The 20,691-nt window shown below is 40.8% G+C and overlaps 1 protein-coding gene and 1 long non-coding RNA gene across 2 annotated transcripts; both read left to right on the top strand.

The window, feature by feature from the left end:
• The first annotated feature begins 2,694 nt into the window (after positions 1 to 2,694).
• On the top strand, positions 2,695 to 3,748 carry LOC118412736. The gene is made up of 2 exons (XR_004830815.1): positions 2,695 to 3,003; positions 3,444 to 3,748. It is a non-coding gene; the product is annotated as an uncharacterized LOC118412736 (long non-coding RNA).
• A 7,241-nt stretch (positions 3,749 to 10,989) lies between these two features.
• Positions 10,990 to 13,850, top strand: LOC118412697. The gene is made up of 2 exons (XM_035815721.1): positions 10,990 to 11,075; positions 11,407 to 13,850. The coding sequence occupies exon 2, from the start codon at positions 11,710 to 11,712 to the stop codon at positions 13,645 to 13,647; it is 1,938 nt and encodes a 645-aa protein (XP_035671614.1). The 5' UTR covers positions 10,990 to 11,075; positions 11,407 to 11,709; the 3' UTR covers positions 13,648 to 13,850.
• Positions 13,851 to 20,691: the final 6,841 nt, after the last annotated feature.

Below are 20,691 nucleotides of genomic sequence, written 5' to 3'. Positions count from 1 at the left end.
TCTGGTACTATTGGTTGGCCAATTTTTGACCAAAAAAGGACACTTTTGGCTCCTGTACCCTGGATATTACAATTAAATGACCTGAAATTTGGTATAGATAGGCATTAGATACTTGGTAACAAGATTCAAGTAAAATTTTTGACATAAACAACTTTAAAATGATTAATTTTGGCGCTTTTCTGAGGGGAAATTTGTTTTCTTTTGGCATCCTGACGTGACCTTCCGTGACCCCGCACAGAGCCACACCTGTGCGCGTCAGTCGGAGAGTTAATTGAATCAAAGACCTAGCCAATCAGCGAAGGGGAGGCCAAAGGCTAATTAATATTCATAGGCGGGGCCTCATGATCCCGTATATAGCAGTGTTCCCGCCAGGGGGAGCGAAGCCCGCCTAAGGCTCTCGCATTTTAGACTATTCAGAAGGCTTTATATTGTACCAGTTCTTAGGGGCATATCTATGATAATCGCAGCAGTCACTTAACTTCTCTTCAGGAGTTTAGCGTAACACTATTTCAGGTCAAACCGTCAAAGGCAACTAAAAACAAACTTTAACGTTACTGAGTTCAACAGTACTTATAACTTGTTATCCGAAGTTGAAACGCTAGCGATGGTATTTTCGCTGCGCTGTTAGCTCAGTGCGACTGTTGTTGACGGTCTTATAACGGTATATTTTGCACACCTGTACCCTGGTATGAGTAACATTTGGTATAGATAGGCATAAGATAGTTGGTAAAATGATCCAAGTAAAATTTTTGGCATAAAGTACTGTAAAAGGCTTAATTACAGCACTTTTTCAAGGGGAAATTGGTTTTCTTTCGTTCTCCATGCCATGACCTTTCGGACGTTCACCCCACAGAGCCGACATCTGCACCTGCGTCTAGCCGGCAGGAAGAGTTAATTCAATTAATGTTTCAGCCAATCAGCGAAGAGGAAAGTGAAGGCTAATTAATATTCATAAGCGGGACCACACAATACGTTAACTTGAAGACTCAGGCCGTACAGACTTCTCGCCAGGATTTTTTCAAAGCGTCGGACAGGGGTACGGGGGCCGCCGAATGTCCCTGGCGGGGTCCAGGGGCAGGGCCACTGTGGGGGGGACCCAGGTGGGCGAAGCCCCCCCGGAAGCTCTTGCATTTTAGACTATTGAGAAGGCTTCTTTTATCAGTTTTTTAGGGCCATATCTACGATAATCGTAGCAGTCACTTACTTCTCTTCAGCAGTTTGACTTTAAAATATTTCGGATCAAAGCCTCAAAGACAACTAAAACCTCATAAACAACAAACTTTACTTAGCTCAACAGTATACAAAAATATTGTACGGGTTGCCATCCTTAGTTGAAGCGCTAGTATCTTCGCTGCGCCGTTAGTCGCCGTGCGACTTTTGTTGACGGTCTGATATCCCTACGTCGCCGCCTCGCTGATATTCCCACGGACATGTTTCAAGAAAAATACCCAGCAGAAAACGCTGTTCTGCGTCAAATTCTATTCTATAAAACATGTGGGACTCAGTGTTACAGTATAAATATTTTGTAGAAGCACCGCTGTAGGATAGAAGGTCCAAGCAATGTAAAACATCACGTAGCATGAAGTTCGCTGTCAACTGGCACACAGCACATGACTGTTTGAAACTGTAAGTCTAATCAACAGCCGTGTTTGATTGATAGCCGGCGGTCCTTTGATGAAGTCGGCGAAAGGTGCGTTAGTTAGAAAATCTGCGTTTAGTTTTGATACGTAATTATAAGTTAGACAGTGGCGAGAATGATTATTTTCTCATCAATATTTCTCTTCAGAATTATTTGAACTTAATTGTACATCTAAACAATTGGCTTACCTGTGCAATGTTTATATGATTAATGATCAGTGTACTGAAATCACGTATGGCTCCTAGTCAATAGATGAGCATTTTTCTCTATAGTGACCACCTGTCTATAGTGGCCACATTTCTATCACTGGACTGGAACTTGCGAAAACTGCTGTATTTTCTCCAGAGCAAATGTATGTGTTCCTAGTGCTGTTGTTGTTTGACATAAACTTTGAACATTTAAATTGTAAGTAACTTTAAACTGCCAGAGTTTCAGCCCAATAAAACAATCTCAGCGCCAGGGTATGAACAGACTGACCAGACAGACGAAAATAAATCCTCGAACAAGGTTCAATCGTATCTTCCGGGTCTGGCAGGACTGAGTTGTTAAACTAAAATAAGAATAGGCTCGATGGCTGATTGCATACAAAGTAAAACAGTTTAACAGTTTTACAGCTTGAAGAAAACAAACGCTCCTACAGTACCTGCACCTGCTTGATAATTATTAAACCGTATGCCCTACTTGAATAAAAAAGTTCACTGCAATAATAAATGTACCCACATCACAAGGAGCTTATACTTTTTTAAACTTACACCTAGTTATCGTACTGAAAATTGTTAATGACATTACATGAAGTCATTCAACAATTTTCAGACATGATGAAAATTTTCTGAATGGAAGGTGTGATTATTGTCATTTTCTGAAAAATAGAAGCAAGCTCTGTCTTTACCTGGAATCAATTCACAATTCCAGTCCACTTTGGGGGATAATGTACTGTTAAGATGTTCCATTTTTGCGCAGGGGTGATTTGGAACAGTCCAATGTTGCGTGGGAAGGGGTATGGCTGAAATATGCTGTATTTGCTCTTAAGCAAATGTCGGCCTTTCTAGTGTTAATATTAATTCATCCTTTGGACTTGTTTTTAGAATTTGTGTAGATGTTATACCAAATGTCACTGGTTTGACTTCTATATGATGGCTTTAATTTCATTCATGTCAATCCTTTTTGATCCTGTCAGTTGTACCTTTTCATTTGCAAGTACAAGTTGTGTATATGTATTTATTATACCTCTATTGCAATATTCCTTTATCATTCAAAAGCATTGTGCATTAACATTTTGAAGTGTCCACAAATGTGTAAAACAAAGATTGACATGTCTCTTTTTTTTTCAGCAGTAAGAACATTGTGCTCATGACACACAGCAGGTAGGGCCTGTTTTCTTGTCGCTAGACTTGCATGTACATGTAGGTGTAGACTGTAGAGACAGGTGCAGAATTGGGATCGAAGAGAAGATTTATGTGTAACACAAACACATTGTTATCTTCTGGCAACAATATGTATACTTTCCAAATCAATGGTATAATTATTTCATCAAATATTTGATTGATGTCTGCCTTGAAATGCCAAATCTCACTCTCCTGTTTGCATTGTTAAGATGTGACCTCTAGAGAAGAAAACAATTGGTCCATGAGAAGCTGTATTTGGAGGAGGCACACAGATTTTGTCCCAGGCAGCAACAGATTGATGGTAGATTGCAAATAGTTGTGGAAATGTGTACTGTTTCCAAATCTGCCTATAGTTTGATGTTTCTGCTTTGCATTGAAATTCTAACCTCCCTGTTTTTGTCCTCCATACCCCTCTACAGAAGAGAAGCAGAGCTTGGCCTTTGACTGTATGTGGAAGAAGCAGACTGACTTGATTCCAACCAGCCAGAAAAGGACACGTAGATATTGATCGCAACCGATTCTGAAAATATGTATATATTTTGACGGAATTGTAATTTTCTGCGAATAAGATCTAGTATGTAGTTTGCTATTTTTCCAGATTAACTTTTAACAATGTAAAAACTTAAGCTCAAATTACATTGTATTTACATTAAGTCAATCAGATTGTGAGAGCAGACAAGTGTAAAATTGCAATTTTGTGAAAGTAAAACTGTAAAAATTGAAAGTTTTTTTTTCATTCTTACTGTTTGCTGTCTGTGTGTGTGTATGTGTGTGTGTTTGTAAGAGAGAGAAGAGATAATCATTCTGAACTTCATCCCACTTGCTATCCAACATGCCATCACCATTTTTTTTAATACAAGAAGACCAGAGACTTCATCATTGTCAAGACATGTATACCAAAATTGCAAAGGCCCTGGAGGTATATATCACAGGCATTTCCATACAAAATTTTGTTCCAATACCATGGCAATACAGAGGGGCAAAAATGATACTAAAAATGGCCAAAAATTAATCCTCTTGAAGTGATGTATGCCAAAAATGTTTCGTTCTACCGTGCATATGTCGAGGGCACCCTTGTACCAAATTCCATGTTATTCTGTTGTAATACCAGACCACAGATATCTCCATTTTGGAATGTTTATTTTTTTCGATATGTGTGATGGTGGAAGAACATTGTTGCATCGGCAGAGGGGCGGAGTGAAAATGGTGCATTTGCTCATAAGTAAATGTCGGCCTTTCTTGTCGTTCATTTCGAGAAGTTACTGTTAGAATGTTCGATTTCCGCACAGGGGTGATTTGGAACAGTTCAATTTTGCATGGGAACGGGTATGGCTGAAATATGCTGTATTTGCTCTGAAGCAAATGTCGGCCTTTCTAGTTTTGATTCTTGTTCGTGGCACAGCTCCCCCCCCCCCACTCGGCTTTGTTGTAAAGCGGCCATATTTTTTTTTTATTTACAGTACTTCAAATTTACCACAAGACAAATGAGCCACGGAAACGTTTTGGGTTACTGTGTTGTAATATCAGATATTTGTTCACATTTGACTTGAAAAGTACCCATCGGGGAAGCAATATTAGTCATGAGGAAGTTTTCAATAACGATTTGGTTTAAAGAAAGAAGCTTTCTGCGTGGAACATCCTCCTTAGAGGGGGTAAGGTGAAAGAGCGGTACCCGTATATGTACCCGTATATGTATACCAGTACACCCCCCTTGCGCGGCCCCACCAATCCAGCATGCACCGACAAGTCGCGCCTCCTGGCGTAATGCTCTGGAATTCCAGATTTACACATGCATCCAGTACAAACTCTCGAATATTACTAGTATTCCATGTTTGTACAGTAAGGTAGTAGCATAACGTTATATTCTAGCGTTTCATGGACGGCCTAGCAATCTTACAAGCCGCCGAAACATCAAAGGCAGCGAACACTGCGCAGTGTTCTCGCCAGGTTTTTTTCACAGCGTCGGGGCAAGGGTCCTTGGCCGCTGAAGGCCCCCGGCGGGGTCCAGGGGCAGAGCATTTTAGGCTATTCAGAAAGCTTTTTTTTATCAGTTTTTAGGGTCATTCTACTACGATAATCGTAGCAGTCACTTAACTTCTCTTCAGCAGTTTGACGTAACAATATAAGCGTGAAAGACAACTAAAAACTCGAGTCATAATCAACAAACTTTACTCAGCTCAACAGTACTTATAACTACTATTGTTCGGTTTGCCATCCGAAGTTGAAGCGCTTATCTATAGCGCTAGTGTCTTCGCTGCACTGTTAGCCGCCGTGCCGTGAGACTGTTGTTGGCGGTCCAACGGACATGTTTCAAGAAAAATACCAGGCGAAACCGCTATTCTGTGTCAGATTCAATTCTATAAAACATGTGGGATTAAATGTTACAGTCTAATAAACATTTTGGGAACGTCCAAGGAATGTAACAATCACGTAGCATATGAAGTTCGCTGTCTATTGGCACACGACTGAAACTCTAACCAACAGCGGCGGCCTTTAGTGAAGTCGGCGAAAACGTGCACTGCCTTGGTAAGAAGGAAGCCGACGGTCGGTGGGCGGGGCCGTATGTATGGCGAGGCTAATGCCCCGAAAGGAAATGCCCTGGAAATTGGGGGACGCGAGCCGCTCTTACTCCAGAAATATGTCAGAAAGAATTGATTTTATTTTCCGCGCTGAAAAAGAAATGACGCAACTATATATATATATATATATAAACGTTACAAGTAAGAGCCTGTGTGTTGATCAATCCCAATCCCCAAATAAGGAGATTCGCGGGAAATCTGGCTGTTCCGGGGAGGGATTCCACCCCGCCGATACGTGCCTTCTCGATCTCGCCACTTTGTCAGAAAGAATTAAATTTTATTTTCCGCGCTGAAACGTGAGATGTTTACGTGCGGTCTGCATGGGGCAGCAAGGGTAGAGTAGACTTCTTTTTGTGTAAACAGATGTTTTCATCTGGCAAATTTGTCGATTGTGAATATGATGACTTGTACATGGAAGTGTCAAGAGCTGACGTGAGTTGTTTACGTGCGGTCTGCATGGGGCAGCAAGGGTAGAGTAGACTTCTTTTTGTGTAAACAGATGTTTTCATCTGGCAAATTTGTCGATTGTGAATATGATGACTTGTACATAGAAGTGTCAGGAGCTGACGTGAGATGTTTACGTGCGGTCTGCATGGGGCAGCAAGGGTAGAGTAGACTTCTTTTTGTCTAAACAGATGTTTTCATCTGGCAAATTTGTCGATTGTGAGTATGATGACTTGTACCTGCAAGTGTTAGGAGACTTAGGAGCTGACGTGAGTTGTCCGGGCCGGCCAGCTACGTCATAACGTTTATCAAAATGAATGATAGGCTTGGACATGTAAGCTGTTCCTTCAGATGCAGACTGGAAGATCAGTACATGAAATGATAAGAAATGCCGCAGAGACAAGGGTTTCCGTACGCTTGGTACGGGAGACTTTAAACGTTGTAACAGACTTAATAATATTGCTATCTAACTTTGGCCTTAAGTTCTCTATTGTCTCCCCTGAACTGAACTCCCTATCCTCAGAAGTCTCTCTCTAATTCTGTCTCAGTTTTAGACAACTGTCAGTCACACAACATTGGTAACTTCATCTTTCTGTTGTAGTTCACGTCATCAAACGAATAAGTAACAATCATGACAGAACACTAGGGGTGTAATTACAAATGTTAAAAGCTAGTGTTGGATTGCACTGTACATGTTTTTCATTTCAGTATATGACTGATTCAAATCTTATTGCAGCTTTCATAAACTGAATGGGCTGATTTGAAATTTGAAGAAAGTTGTTTTTCCAAGAACTAATCCTTCCCAATCTGTGGCTGGATGCAGACTGGACTTTCAAGTGTCATGCAGAAAACTTTGAGACGGAACATACCAGACTGGATGGATACGACCACCCACGATTATAAGCCACCGATGCCGTAAAACGCCATGAACAGATTCCATTGATCAATAAATTCTCTTTCACTTTATTTGGTTATCCATGAGAGCAAAGAGGTCCCTTTTTGGAAGTTTTTCCACCTCCTTGATGGGGGGTAACTCTGACACACTTTGAATATAATGCAATATCCTGATCAATTCATCTTGAAAAAAATATTCGGGGTAGTGGCCATGTTCGAAAATAGATAGAAGATGTAAGTGGCTTGATTATGTGAAAATGGGGGGCTATCTAGACCGGGCTTTTTGGGGATTCCTGGGACAGGGGGGGGGGGGGGGTCTTTTGACCCCCCCTTCGTAATTTCAAAACGGCTTGGGTTACGATCACCAAATTTGGAGGGGATCATGTACTAGTGAATTTTTATATTTTCTAAGTGTCTAAGTCTGCCAAGTCTTTTGTTGCCAATGACGACGACACTGACGCCTATATGACGTCAGAAAATGACGTCAATTGTCCGCCATCTTGGATCGACAAGCTTGAATTTTGTAAAATACGATTTTTTCCACATATAACCCCAAAACCCAATAGAAGTGGACCAAAAATGTTCAAGTGATTGTGTTTTGTAACAAAATAAAAGATTTTGACGGTATTTGTGTAAAAATAACATGTATTTATCGTTGAAAATGTCATTGTCCGCCATCTAGGATTTTGACCCGTTTGCGTAGGGCCAAACTTCCTCCTATCTCCCTACAGTTGAAATCGAAAGTGCCTCTTTACATACGAAAGATCTCCATCCATCCTTTGTCCGACAAGGTCTGCAGAACATAATGAACACACCATTCTTTGCTGATTTCCTTGAGCACAGCGTCCTTTATAATGGCCAGATACGCATGCGCAAACAGCATCCGGCGACCTCTGATCGTGGCGCGACGTTACCATGCGACTTCAAAGTAAACTACAACAAATGCGTGAACTGCTTTGTAAGTTGCACACGATATCTACCAACACTGCGCAATCGCCTCTCTATTTCTATCCCTCTATTCTCCTTCCATACAATAATGACAACGTGGCCGTTCTTGCACATATCCTACCGATTCATAACAACGTCCCCGCAATGGATCAACTCGCCGCGCCGTAACATTACAGCGGACACTGTGAAATTATATGACAGCATAAACCAGTCGTTTTGACATGCCACGCACGCGAAGACCACATCTTCATCTACCTCCTTTTTCGGACACTCTCCTTCGGCTTTTACGTACATGTCTGTCCAACATCAAGTTGGTTGCCCTTCTTCCTTCCCACCTAATTTAAACTACTTATATTTTCAACCACATAACTAAACACAAAGCAAACCTGTCTATATTGGTTAAGCACCAATATTTATCTCTAGTTGGACATTGCGTCGGTCTTTGCGGGCATAGCCAAAATGTTCCGTAACTAGGACGTCGGCAATACTCCCGCCCTCCGTCGGATCTCGCTTATGTTCCGTCTGACTCTAATATTGTTATTAACGTTATATTTGTTATTTTGTTGCCCTATTAGCCCATGTAGGCTGAGCGACGCAAGATACAATTTTTAACATACATTCATTCATACTAAAAATTTAATGTCAGACTTACGATATGTCTCCGCTAAGGGACTTGACGATATTTACCGGGGGGGGGGGGGGGAGGTTGGTGCAAAATGGGTCAGGTAAAAAAAAACGGCGATCTTTTCCACCACACATGTACGATATTTACACAAAAGAAAATAAATTAATGTTCTACTTGGAAGAGACTTGGGTACATTTTAGCGATATCGTAACGAAAACCGCTTCAATACTGCTGTAATCATTCCAAAACGGGAGTTATTTCGGCCAACCAACAAACTTGCCGAAAAATTTTCGCGCCATCATATGCATGATTACGTCGTATGCACGCAGCAGAGAGCCCGTTGTCACGAAAGTAAACATGGTAATGTTTTATCCCTTTGCCGTCCGTGAACCATTCCGTTTACAAAGAACTGATGCACGCAGGATTGATATTTGATACTAATTTTGGTTTCTATAGCCTGCGTAAACTTTGTGCGAACATGGAATTACACGACAGAGGTGGCTGCAGCAAATTTCTTATGGGGAGGGCGAACTATATTGACGTAATCCTAGGGGGTCCGGGGTCATGCTCTGTCGTGAAAATTTTGAAATCTTGACTATCTGAAACGATCTTTCCTAAATTTTGATGGACAAATTTGCTGGCAGACTAAGCTAAGTTTAATAGCCTTTCCAGTAGAATTTGACAGGGTTTTTAGATAATATTATTGAGGGCGACGACGCCCCCAACGTATTTTCACGATTTTTGCGCACGAGCCGTCTCAAGATAGGTTTGGAGAAAAATGTGAAATTTGAACCCTCTGAAACAGGATTTTCTGCACTTTGAGGGATGAACTTTGCTGGTAGACTATGCTAAATGTTATGACATTTCTGTCAGGGGAAAAGATTTTTGATTGCGACGAGCACCGGAGTCGTGGGCGCCGGAGGCGCAAGCCGTCGCCAGGGACGTCCAAAGAAAAATTGAAATCTTGACCACATGAAACTTCATTGCTTGCATTTCAAGGGCACATTTTGCTTGTATTTTTAAGGCCCTAATGCATTTTTTCCAATGGCCCTCCCCCCGGCTCAAAAAATGTTTCGATGGCCGTTCCCCCAGGGCAAAAATATGATTGTTGAATGTGAGATTGCTAACTATAAAAATCAGTGTTCTCTCGTTTATTACCTCCATGAAATGTCATGGAGGTTATATTTACCTCCATGGAGGTTATATTTTACCCTGTGTTTGTCTGTGTGTCTGTCTGTCTGTGTGTGTGTAAACAAGATAACTCAAGAACGGCTTGATGGATTGGTTTCATACTTGGTGTGTTGGTAGGGTGTAATGAAATCTGGAAATGATTAGATTTACGGTCCCCTAGCGGCTTCCCTTGGTACTGCAGCGCAACTTCCGGGTTTGCTATCTCGTGTTCTGAGCAAGCTATGGTCACAATTTTGAAGTGTTAGATAGCTCTTGTGCTCAGGAATAAGTGACATAAGTTTGGGCCCCCTAGCGTCTAGTTTTGGGAAAGCAGGGGCATTTTTGTCAAAAACTTCTGAAGACAATAACTCAAGAAGGGAACAACGGATTTCATCATTTTTGGTATGTAGGTACCTTAGACAATGTTTTACAAGATAAGATACTAATTATGCAAAATTGGAGTACATTTGCATAATGAATGAGAATATTCTATCATAGCAGTTTTTTCAATGTATCTCTTGTCCCATGCGTGATATGGTCGTGGTATTTGGGTGGTAGATAGCTTTTAGCGTCATGACAAAGTGGGGCAAGTTTTAGTCCCCTAACATTCAATTGTGGAACTTCATGGGCGTTTTTGTCAAGACACTCCAAAGAGGATAACTGCAGAAAGGAACGACGTATTGCCTGCATTTTAGGCATGCGGGTAGCTTAGGCAAAGATGTTCATAATGATATACATGTTATGCAAATGAGGACTTAATTTGCATAATTAATGAGGAGATTGCATAGTTCCATTGTTTTCAATAACTGGACCTCAATACATGTCACACATGTTAATTACGATAGGTGGAATATAAGCAGATATAAAATATGGTAATGAGGAACTTATTTGCATAATTTATGTAAAAATTGCAAAACCGCTTTATGATTTATAATGGGAATTTTATAACTGTGACATGTGTACGTTAGTCAATGATGAACAACACCATACATAAATTATGTTAATGTATTAGTCAATTGCATGAAATTTACGAAAGCTCTAAATTTTCATGGAGGTATGAGGTCGCTGAACTCTAGTTAACGTTATATTAAATGTTCAGCCCTAAAAGTCAGTGTTGATTCGTTGGTCAATTTTGCACAGAAAATGCCCTAAATTGCACCAGAGAGCATCTTTATTTCAAAAATCTCTCGGGGGAGGCCCCCCAAACCACCCCAACGAGAGGGGGGTTAACCCCCCTCTCGTGCTCTCCCCCCGCGCAGCTACGCTGCGCATTCGTGACCTTCGACCACGACCTGAGCTCCAACACCATATGCGCCCCCCCCCTTTGCAAAATCCTGGACCCGCCCCTGCTGGTATTTCATGTACAATACCAAAAAAGAAGCGATTGCAAGGTATGACAGGTGGTAGTAAGAATTGAATGTATATATTTTCTTAAATATGTAAATAGTCGTACGTTGCCACCGCAAAGTGAAAACCGATACTCCATGGCAACACTATTGACTACAAGGAAGATAGCCCAACTGATGAAACAGGAATTTCATTTATAGCTTCATTTCAAGCGCTTAATATTGAGACATTATCGTAGCATCATGAAATGAAGATTCCGTTTCATTCGACCTCTTTCAACTTTCTTCATTCCTCAGTTGGTCGAATGTTTTCGCCTGAAACGTTGTTTTATAAATTTTGCGGTTTTGAAATTATAATTTCTTCTTGATCTTTCAGATATCCCAATAGGAGTACGCTGTGAGTAGCGACATCGGACCACAAGAACGCACAAAACATTCGTCGCTAATGTGTAAGTGACTGACGACCAGGTTTACCACCTACTGGAGCAGCTTGAAAAAAGGCGACCTCATACGTGTTGTACGTCATATTTCGTAGGATTTTCGTAGGACTTGACGTATCACAAAGGTCACTTAAAGTCCGTGGAAGACTGCAGTAGGACAGACAAACTTTTTGTGTCGGAACCAAGTTTTGACTCTGTGCTGAGTGATATTCTAGAAAACTACCGGTACAGCTTACAACATGGATTATTTCTTCGTAACTTGCGTATTCCCTGACCCTGTCGACCATACGTCTGTCGCCGTCATCTATATCCTCCATGTTGCTCGCTGCTGCATCTCTGCCATAGGCATGTTGGCAAACTTGCTCATCTTGTTCATGGTTACACGGTACCCCACCATGAGGACCGCGTGCAACATCTATATAGCTAACCTGGCAGCAACCGACTTCGCTTTCTGCCTCGTAGTCCTAATCCAGTCCGTTTTTCCAATCTTACAACCATCGCACTACGAGCGAAGTTGCGATGTCTCCCGCGTGATCTTGATCTTCCTGGCATCAGCAAGCATCCTCCTGTTGACAGTCATAGCTGTGGAGCGGCACAGGGCGATAACAAACCCGCTGGGTAGCCTTCAACATGGAACGGTGAAACACGCGGGAAAGATCTGTGCTGTGGTGTGGATAGTGGCCGCCCTGCCTGCAGTTATAGACACTATCGCTAGGAACGTTATTGCGAACGACTGGAAGTTTACAGGCGCTACTCTGCACTCTTCCTCGTGTATCCTTCTGAATCCTGCCCATGGTTCCTTCTTTGTCATGACACTCTTGTTCTTTTTATTCATCTATGTTTTGCCCAGCTGTATAATAATTCCACTGTACGTCCGCATATTAGTCAAAGTAAGGCAGTCTCGCCGTTTGGTGGTGAGGGAGACCAGGTCAGATCACCAGGCGTTCCTCATGTTGTTTGTTGTGACAGTCTTTTTTCTTGTCACCTGGCTTCCTTTACACGTCGTTTCTTTACTTATTCATATTCATCGGCTTGAATATGTTAACGATGACAACTGGGTGATTATAATCAACGTCTCATTTTTCTTCGCCGTGTTCAACTCGGTGGCGAACCCGTTTCTCTACGCTCTACTCGGGAAAACTGACTTTCGCAAACAGCTAAAGAAAATGTTTTGCTGTAAAATGAACACGTACGAGGCTACTGATATCACGATGCACACCATAAGAACAATAGACATTGCTGAAGGACAGGCCCAGGCTACAGGCGGGACAAGGCAGACTCAGGCTACGTACGGGCGAGGCAGGATATGTCCACGATACAGACGGGACAGGACAGGCCCAGGCTACAGGCGGGACAGGCGGAATAGGAGAGGTCCATGCTACAGGCCCAGGCTACAGGCGGGACAAGGCAGACTCAGGCTACGTACGGGCGAGGCAGGATATGTCCACGGTACAGACGGGACAGGACAGGCCCAGGCTACAGGCGGGACAGGCGGAATAGGAGAGGTCCATGCTACAGGTGGGACAGGACAGGCTCAGGCTAAAGGCGGGACATCGACAGAAGATGTCATTGATACAGACGGGACAGGACAGGTTCAGGCTACAGGCGAGACAGGACAGGCCAAGGCTACAGACGGGACAGGACAGACCCAAGCTACAGGTGGGACAGGACAGGCCCAGGCTTCATGCGAGACAGGACAGGTAAAGGCTACAGGTGGCACAGAACAGGCCCAGGCGACAGGTCGAGCAGGACAGACCCAGGCTACAAGTGGGACAGGACAGGCCCAGGCTACAGATGGGACAAGGCAGACCCAGGCTACAGACGAGACAGGAGAGGTCCATGCTACAAACGGGACAGGACAGACCCAGGCTACAGGCGGGACAGGACAGACCCAGGCTACAGGCGGGACAAGGCAGACCCAGGCTACAGGAAGGACAGGAGATGTCCATGACACAGACGGGACAGGACATGCCCAGGCTATAGGCGGGACAGGACAGGCCCAGGCTACAGTCGAGACATCAGCTGCCAAGGCTACGGGTGGTATTGGGACAGGATACACGTTTGCTATAGAAGAGAAAGCGCACAGTTTAACCCTCAAGCACCCGACCTTTTTTGCGACTAAAATGACCGAGTGGGGTTCAAACGGACCCCAAAATGTTCTGTTCATAAAATCTTAATTCCAATTCCTATCTTTGATCATTGTACATGTTTTGCTTCGTCAATGTAAGAGGAATATTATGAGATGTTAAGGTTTTGCTAATTCCAGCTTATCATCATAATTTATGCAAAAAATCAGAAGGACCAGTTTTGCACTAAACCTATCCTGACCAGTGAGGGGAATTTTGAGGCCCTCAGCAACTTTTTTGGCGCATAACTCATGAACGGCTAGAGCTAAAGCTACGAAACTTGGTAATCTATCACAAAATATTGTTAGCAAAAATTTCTAGTCAATAAAGTAAGTTTATCATTTTTGAGGATTGCCATGGCAACGGAATTATGACAGGCATATTTTTGCCAAAATTTGCTAATTTCGATTTAAACAAGGTTTTCTTGGTAATCCACACTTGTTTTCTAACAAAAATTAAATTCTATGAAATATAATGTAATTTTCATGATTTAAAATTTATATTTTATACTAATTTCATGACGTCATTGGTCAAAATCCAAGATGGCCGCCCTTATAAGCTAAATGACGTCACAATGTCGTTATATTAAATGGTGATGACACAAAATTTTGTGTGCAGATATAGTTTTACATGTTTATCAATCTTAAAACGTTTGGTGGTCATACGATAAGTAGTTCAGGAGTTAGTCTCAAAAGTTTGTTTTAAAAACTGCACATTTTTCCTGGGGTCCGTTTGGACCCCAGACGGACTGAACACAGACTTTCTTTATAGTTTCCACAGTATTGTACGAATCTCCGTAAAACTTAGGAGAAGGTACAGCAGATATTGACCGACAATTTCACGGAAGGAATTTTCCTTCAGATCAAAAATGTTCAAATGGCACTTAAAAGTTTGCGCCTGGGGTCCAAATGGACCCCACTCGGGTGTTTGAGGGTTAAGACTGGTCGCGGTCGACACAGGGCAGGCCACAATTGAAATGACGCAAACAACAGACGAAAGAATACTGTTCAAATGGAACCTGAGGACACACACGAGCAAAGAAATGCGTACCAATATGGTCAAAGTAAAATAAATTCGCTGTACCAACCGTTACTCACGCCAGTACAGCTCAGTTCATCCTCGTTGTACGAAGTGCTACGGATGCTGCTGCTCCATTCTGTTAAGCATGGCGGGCAGAAAGACTATTCTCATTTATATGTACAGTAGATACGAGTTAATTGCACAACGGATTAACGCACACTTATGTTAACTTCAAGAAATCCCAAAATCCCAGACCGATGCGGTCCGGCTAGATAACTTCGCATTATTGCATCATCCGCATAATTGCACAAAATTCACTAGCAAATAGGCCGTGCAATTAAGCGGCTTCTACTGTATATGAAAGGGTCTCCGACTTAGAACAAAACATACGTGAATTGCAACCTAATGTATACGTCTATTTACTGCAATAATCACTTAACTTTATTGCTATCAAGAGTTGGTAGATGCATGATAAAGTTAATTCCATTGTTTAAGCAATATTCAAGATTTTGGCGACGCCTGATGGGCGAGCCTAATAGTATAGTGAGCGACCGTTCGCAAAGAATTCCAAAATTTCCACAGGAATGTCAGGAATGCCAAAGTCCGCGCGTGCGTAGTTGCATCATGCCGGACTGAACCATTACCTCCACGGGTAAGCTTTTCAGTCGCAGGGCACATACCGGTATAGGCCTATACGTGTGCACAGCAGTGTTTTCCGTATTCGCGCATGGCGATTTTTGACTGATCGCCGTGCAAACTTGAGAAAAGCCTAGGACTTCAGACGTACCAGAATTGTATAAGATAAATAAATAATAAATGATTAAATAAATAAATAATAAATAATAAATGATAGATAATGAATAATGAATAATAAATAATGAATAATGAATAATAAATAATAAGTAATAAATAATAAATAACAAATAACAAATAATAAATAACAAATAACAAATAGTAAATAGTAAATAGTAAATAATAAATAATAAATAATAAAGTTCGTAGTCTGTGTCCAGGAGTTTGGAACGTTTGGTGGCCTTCTTCACCCTTGATATCTTTGTTTCAAAAATGCAAACCGATGTGTGAAACAAGCATTGTTTGAGCTTAAATGATGTATAACATGTGGGGTTGTGAGATAGCGATGTTCGCCAAGAACGTTATATTTTGGGTAACGTTTGTATGTGCATGTGTGTGTTTGTAAAAGACCACCATAACTCGAAAACGCTTGGATGGATTGTATTGATATTTGGTATATGGGTAGGTCTTGTTGAGACCTGAAAACGATTAGATTTTGGGTCCCCTAGCGGCCTGTTACAGTACTGCAGCAGGACTTCCTGGTTTAATATCACGAGTTCTGGACATGTTGCGGCTATGAATTTTAAGTGGTAGACAGCTCTTGAAGCCGTAATATAAGTGGTATAGGTTTGGGCTCCCTAGCGGCTTGTTTTGGAACTGCAGGACAGGTTTAGTATCAGACTTTGAAAGGGAATAACTCAAAAAGGGGTTGACGGATTGTTATGATTTTTGGTATGTGGATAGGTTACGTGATGCTTCATATAATTACATGTCAATTATGCAGATTGAAAGCTAATTTGCATAATTAGCTAAACATACTCAATTCAATTATAGGACCATCGCAACATGTGACCTTTGTAACTGAGTAAGAGAATATTGATAGATATATATTAAGCAAAATAAAGTCTATCAGCATACTTCAAGTCAACCTGCGGGGTGCGTCAAGGGTGCAATGTAAGCCCTCTCCTCTTCAATCTATATGTTAATGACCTTCCAACCTTACTAAACTCACCGCTATGCGACCCCGTCATTCTAAAAATACTTCTATCAATAGCCTTTTCTGGGCAGATGACCTCGTGCTGTTATCCAAATCAGAAAATGATCTAAAGGAATGCTTGAAAAGATTAGATAACTTCTGCTCCACCTGGAAATTAACGATTAATAAAGATAAAACTAAAGTAATGATTTTCTCAAAAAACGGACAAACAAGTAAAAGCTACCGCCCCCACTTCCAATCACAGGGTCACCCATTAGATATAACATCCTCCTACACATATCTAGGAGTCGATATAACCCCCTCGGGATCATTCAATCGCGCAAATAAACAACTTAGAATTAAAGCTCTCCGTGCTTCTTTCAAACTTAAGTCATTACTATCAACAAATCACAACCCGTCCATTACTCTCGCATTAGAACTATTTAATAGCCTGGTTAAGCCAATCTTACTCTACTGTAGTGAAATATTAGGCACAAATATCCATTGCAGGGACCTGATTCTTAATGGTATAAAAGAATCCCCTAATGAAAACATACGATATATAGTATCCAACATCTTATCTCCAATAGTAGGATCACCAGTAGGTATTATTAAGACAAACCGTATCGGAAAGAAAACTGACCCTAATTGCAGCCGTCCTATACTCATACGTCTTAAGAACTACAGTGATAAGCTCAACATAGTGCATAATTCTAACATACTAAGAAACCAAGACGTATCGGTAGAGCAACCTACAGTATCATACGAAGTTCCCGACTTAGAATACGTTCTCTTAAATTACTACAAAATACTACTCCGTGTTCCCAGAAGCTCCGTCAATGCCGCTGTAAGGGGGGAACTAGGAGCGTTCCCACTGTACATTGACACCCAAACTCACTTGATAAAATATTGGCTAAGACTGCAGAACATGTCTAATGACAGAATTGTGAAAATAGCATATGATGTAGCTGTTGAAGAAGATCAAGATTGGGCTGTACATGTTCAAGATATGCTAAGCCGACATGGGTTTCGAAATATTTGGCTCAATCCTACCGTTGACGCCAAATATTTTGGAAACACATTTAAAGAACGCATGAAGGACACATTCCTCTCTGAATGGAGACAAAAACTAAGAAACAACAATAAACTCAAAGTGTATTCTAAAATAAAAACCCAATTTGGTATAGAAAACTACCTCTTATATATTCAAAACAAAAATTTTGTGCATAGTATTACCAAACTGAGAATAAGTGTACACTGCCTCGAAATCGAAAAAGGTCGCCACCATAATATACCAACAGATCAGAGACTATGTCCTTCATGTCAAGATGAGACTAACATTGAAGATGAGTATCATTTCATTATGACTTGTCCTACATACATTGAAGAAAGACAAAAGTTAATGCAATCAATCACATGTAAGTCAAATATATCTCTACCACACACAAGTAGTGACACCTTCAATGTACTCTTATCATGTCATGACTCTATATCTATGTACATAGGTCAATACATTTATCACGCCATGCAAAAAAGAAACTGTACCATTCCTAAATAACTTTTGACAAATGTTATGACGCTAGTAGCATAGAAATACCAAACCTGATGTATGTCATAGTTCCCTCTATTACCTACTGTAGATACCACTAGTATTGTAATAGCTGTAATTGTTGCAATATAACGTATATGTGTAGTATTAGACTGTACCTTTTGTTATATATGCATGTACATTGCCATACATTGTCACTGCTACAACTGTTGCGCAATAAACCATCTATCTATCTATCTATCTATCTTTAAGGACATAAGAAGAACTAGGAACTCTAAGAAACTACCTGATGATGATAGTCTTAGGAATGTATGAGTAACATTACGTAGGAGGACTTCCTGTCCAGTTAGCTATATTAAGACGCTTAAGTTCCCTGACTTAGTGAGTCTGTTCGAGTCGGCCAGTCAGTGCGTTTGTGAGACCAAGAAGTGCAGTCAGTTTGTAGAAGTAAGTCTGCCCGTCTGTTGTGTTCGACTGGTCAAGTAAGTCAGAGCTATTGTATACACAACGCAATGTCCTAATGTTTTAGTGTATTAACGTCTTAACAGCAATTGTTGATAGTGTAACATGTGTAGCTTATTAGCACCAGTAACTGTTTAACATGTTAGACTAACACGCATGCGTATATGATGTAGCATGAGACGCCCAAGAGAGACCCTCCACAGACAAAGAAGTCTGTGTAGAGACCTTAAGAATAAACAGCTTGAAAGTGCACACTGGCCTGGCTTCATCCTAATGGATTCCTACCAAGAGGTAGAAGGACGGTCCGAGAACAGATAGGACGATAGTGTAACGGTTATAGTGTAGTATCGGTTGTAACTTGTCTTGATAATAAACTGCTATACACAAGAATACAGAATCCCGTGAACGAACATTATGTCTGCTTGAATATATAGATATTTAAGGACGTTAAAGCAGAACTGGGTATCGTTACAATATTCTTGACTGGATGTCATATGGCACTTTTACTTGTAGAAAGCACTTGTTGATTATAAAGACTTTTCTAGTTTTGTTTATTTAGTACGTAAACTGTAGCTGTAAGGTAAGTTATAAGGCAACAATCTTGCACTTTCTTGTGTACCTTTTGTTTGTTTGTTTCTATGAGTAGTTCTAACTCAAGATTGGACATTGAGCTCCAAATGTCATCTTTGTAGCAACATTTTCACGATAAAGGTAACCCCAGTTCACTGTCTGTACTTGTAAATGCGGCCATTTGCAATCAGTATTTACAACCTCTTACCCGTCTCTTCCATTTGACACCCGTATAATGAGTTTCCGTTAATGTTCCCCAGGTAAACTACAGTGGTGGTCTAAAGGGAGCTCTCTTTGTTCTTATCCGAATACACCTGTCGGCGCCTTTGTTCTACCTGGTTTACCTACTATCACCTGTCAACCATACCTGTCTCTTATGGTCATTTAGAAAGGTAACTACTCCCCGACAAAACAACTCAAGCATACGCTATTAAAAGGATGTCCCTGTGGCTCAACTGGTAGCAACATCACAGTTGCGCAGTGTAACCTAAACGTTTAATACAGCGAGACAGACATTAGCTAAAACTGATATGTATATTGTAAGCATCTTTACAAAAACAACAAATCACTGATCATACTTATTAATGAGACGTGTCAGATATGGAATACAGGACTTAAGATACCGATCGGTGTTAGCTTTCTGGTTTGTGCTTATTGCGAGTAGCCCTGTCTGTGATCTGTACCCTAGATGGAAGTAACCAGTTTCTAAACTGAGTGATCGAGCAAACTTTAGGCACCGCTGTTAGCTATAGTTGAAGACTAGCAGGACTCAGTTAAGCAGGGCATTTCAGTAGGCGCTGCCTTTTTACGTTCCTTTTTTTGGAAGGGACGTAAAAAGGGGGTCATGCTTACAAGGAGGTGCATTAACCCTCATCCGACCGTTACATTTTTACGACGAATCTGACCGTATGGGGTCATTTTTGACCCCATTTTGTTTTGCTCATAGACATATTTCTACTGGCTTATTTTGTCATTTCTGTGTATTTACTTTTTCACTAACCTATGAAAAATATTTTGACAAGTTTTGGTGTCAGTAGTTATTACTTATTATCATAATTTATGCAGAAAATGAGGAAAAACCACATTTGCTCTGAAAATCTACCATACTCAACTTACTTAAACGATGTTTTGTCTTATCAATTTCTAAACAATAATTGTGACTATGCAATAATACTGATAGCATAATAATGTTATTCAACAAGAAAAAATACAATATTTGTGAAAAGTAACGAAATTACTACTTAATTATGCACCATATTCCGCCATCTAAACACATACATACAATAACTCTTGTATATTTTCCAGCAAAGATCTTTCTTGTAGGTTCCTTCTGCACATTCTGTCCATATATTGTTTTGTGATTAATTAGAAACATTTTCACTTTCATTAGCATAGGTAATTAGTGCGTATTATCATAATTTATGCAGAATGTCGAAAAACTGTGTTTTACACAAAAATACTAAATTTCTTTCAAAATATTCGGTGTTTACTCATCTAAGCAACTATAACCTGTTGCTGTAATAGCAATAATGAGGAATGCCTGTTATTTTATTGAAATGTCTTGATATTTATGTAGTTAATGATTCATAATTGGCTGGGGTCATTTTTGACCCCACCGAACAAGACACAAACTTTCAAGTATAGCTTATACAATAATTGGCAAAACTCGGCGAAAAATTGGTAGATGTTGTAAGACATGTATACAAACAAATTCATGGAAGGAATT

Source organism: Branchiostoma floridae, chromosome 3 (assembly GCF_000003815.2).
Source record: "Branchiostoma floridae strain S238N-H82 chromosome 3, Bfl_VNyyK, whole genome shotgun sequence".
In the NCBI taxonomy this organism is placed as follows: Eukaryota; Metazoa; Chordata; class Leptocardii; order Amphioxiformes; family Branchiostomatidae; genus Branchiostoma; species Branchiostoma floridae.
The sequence above is the reverse complement of the archived record's forward strand: the minus strand, read 5'-3'. Positions and strand labels throughout refer to the sequence as shown.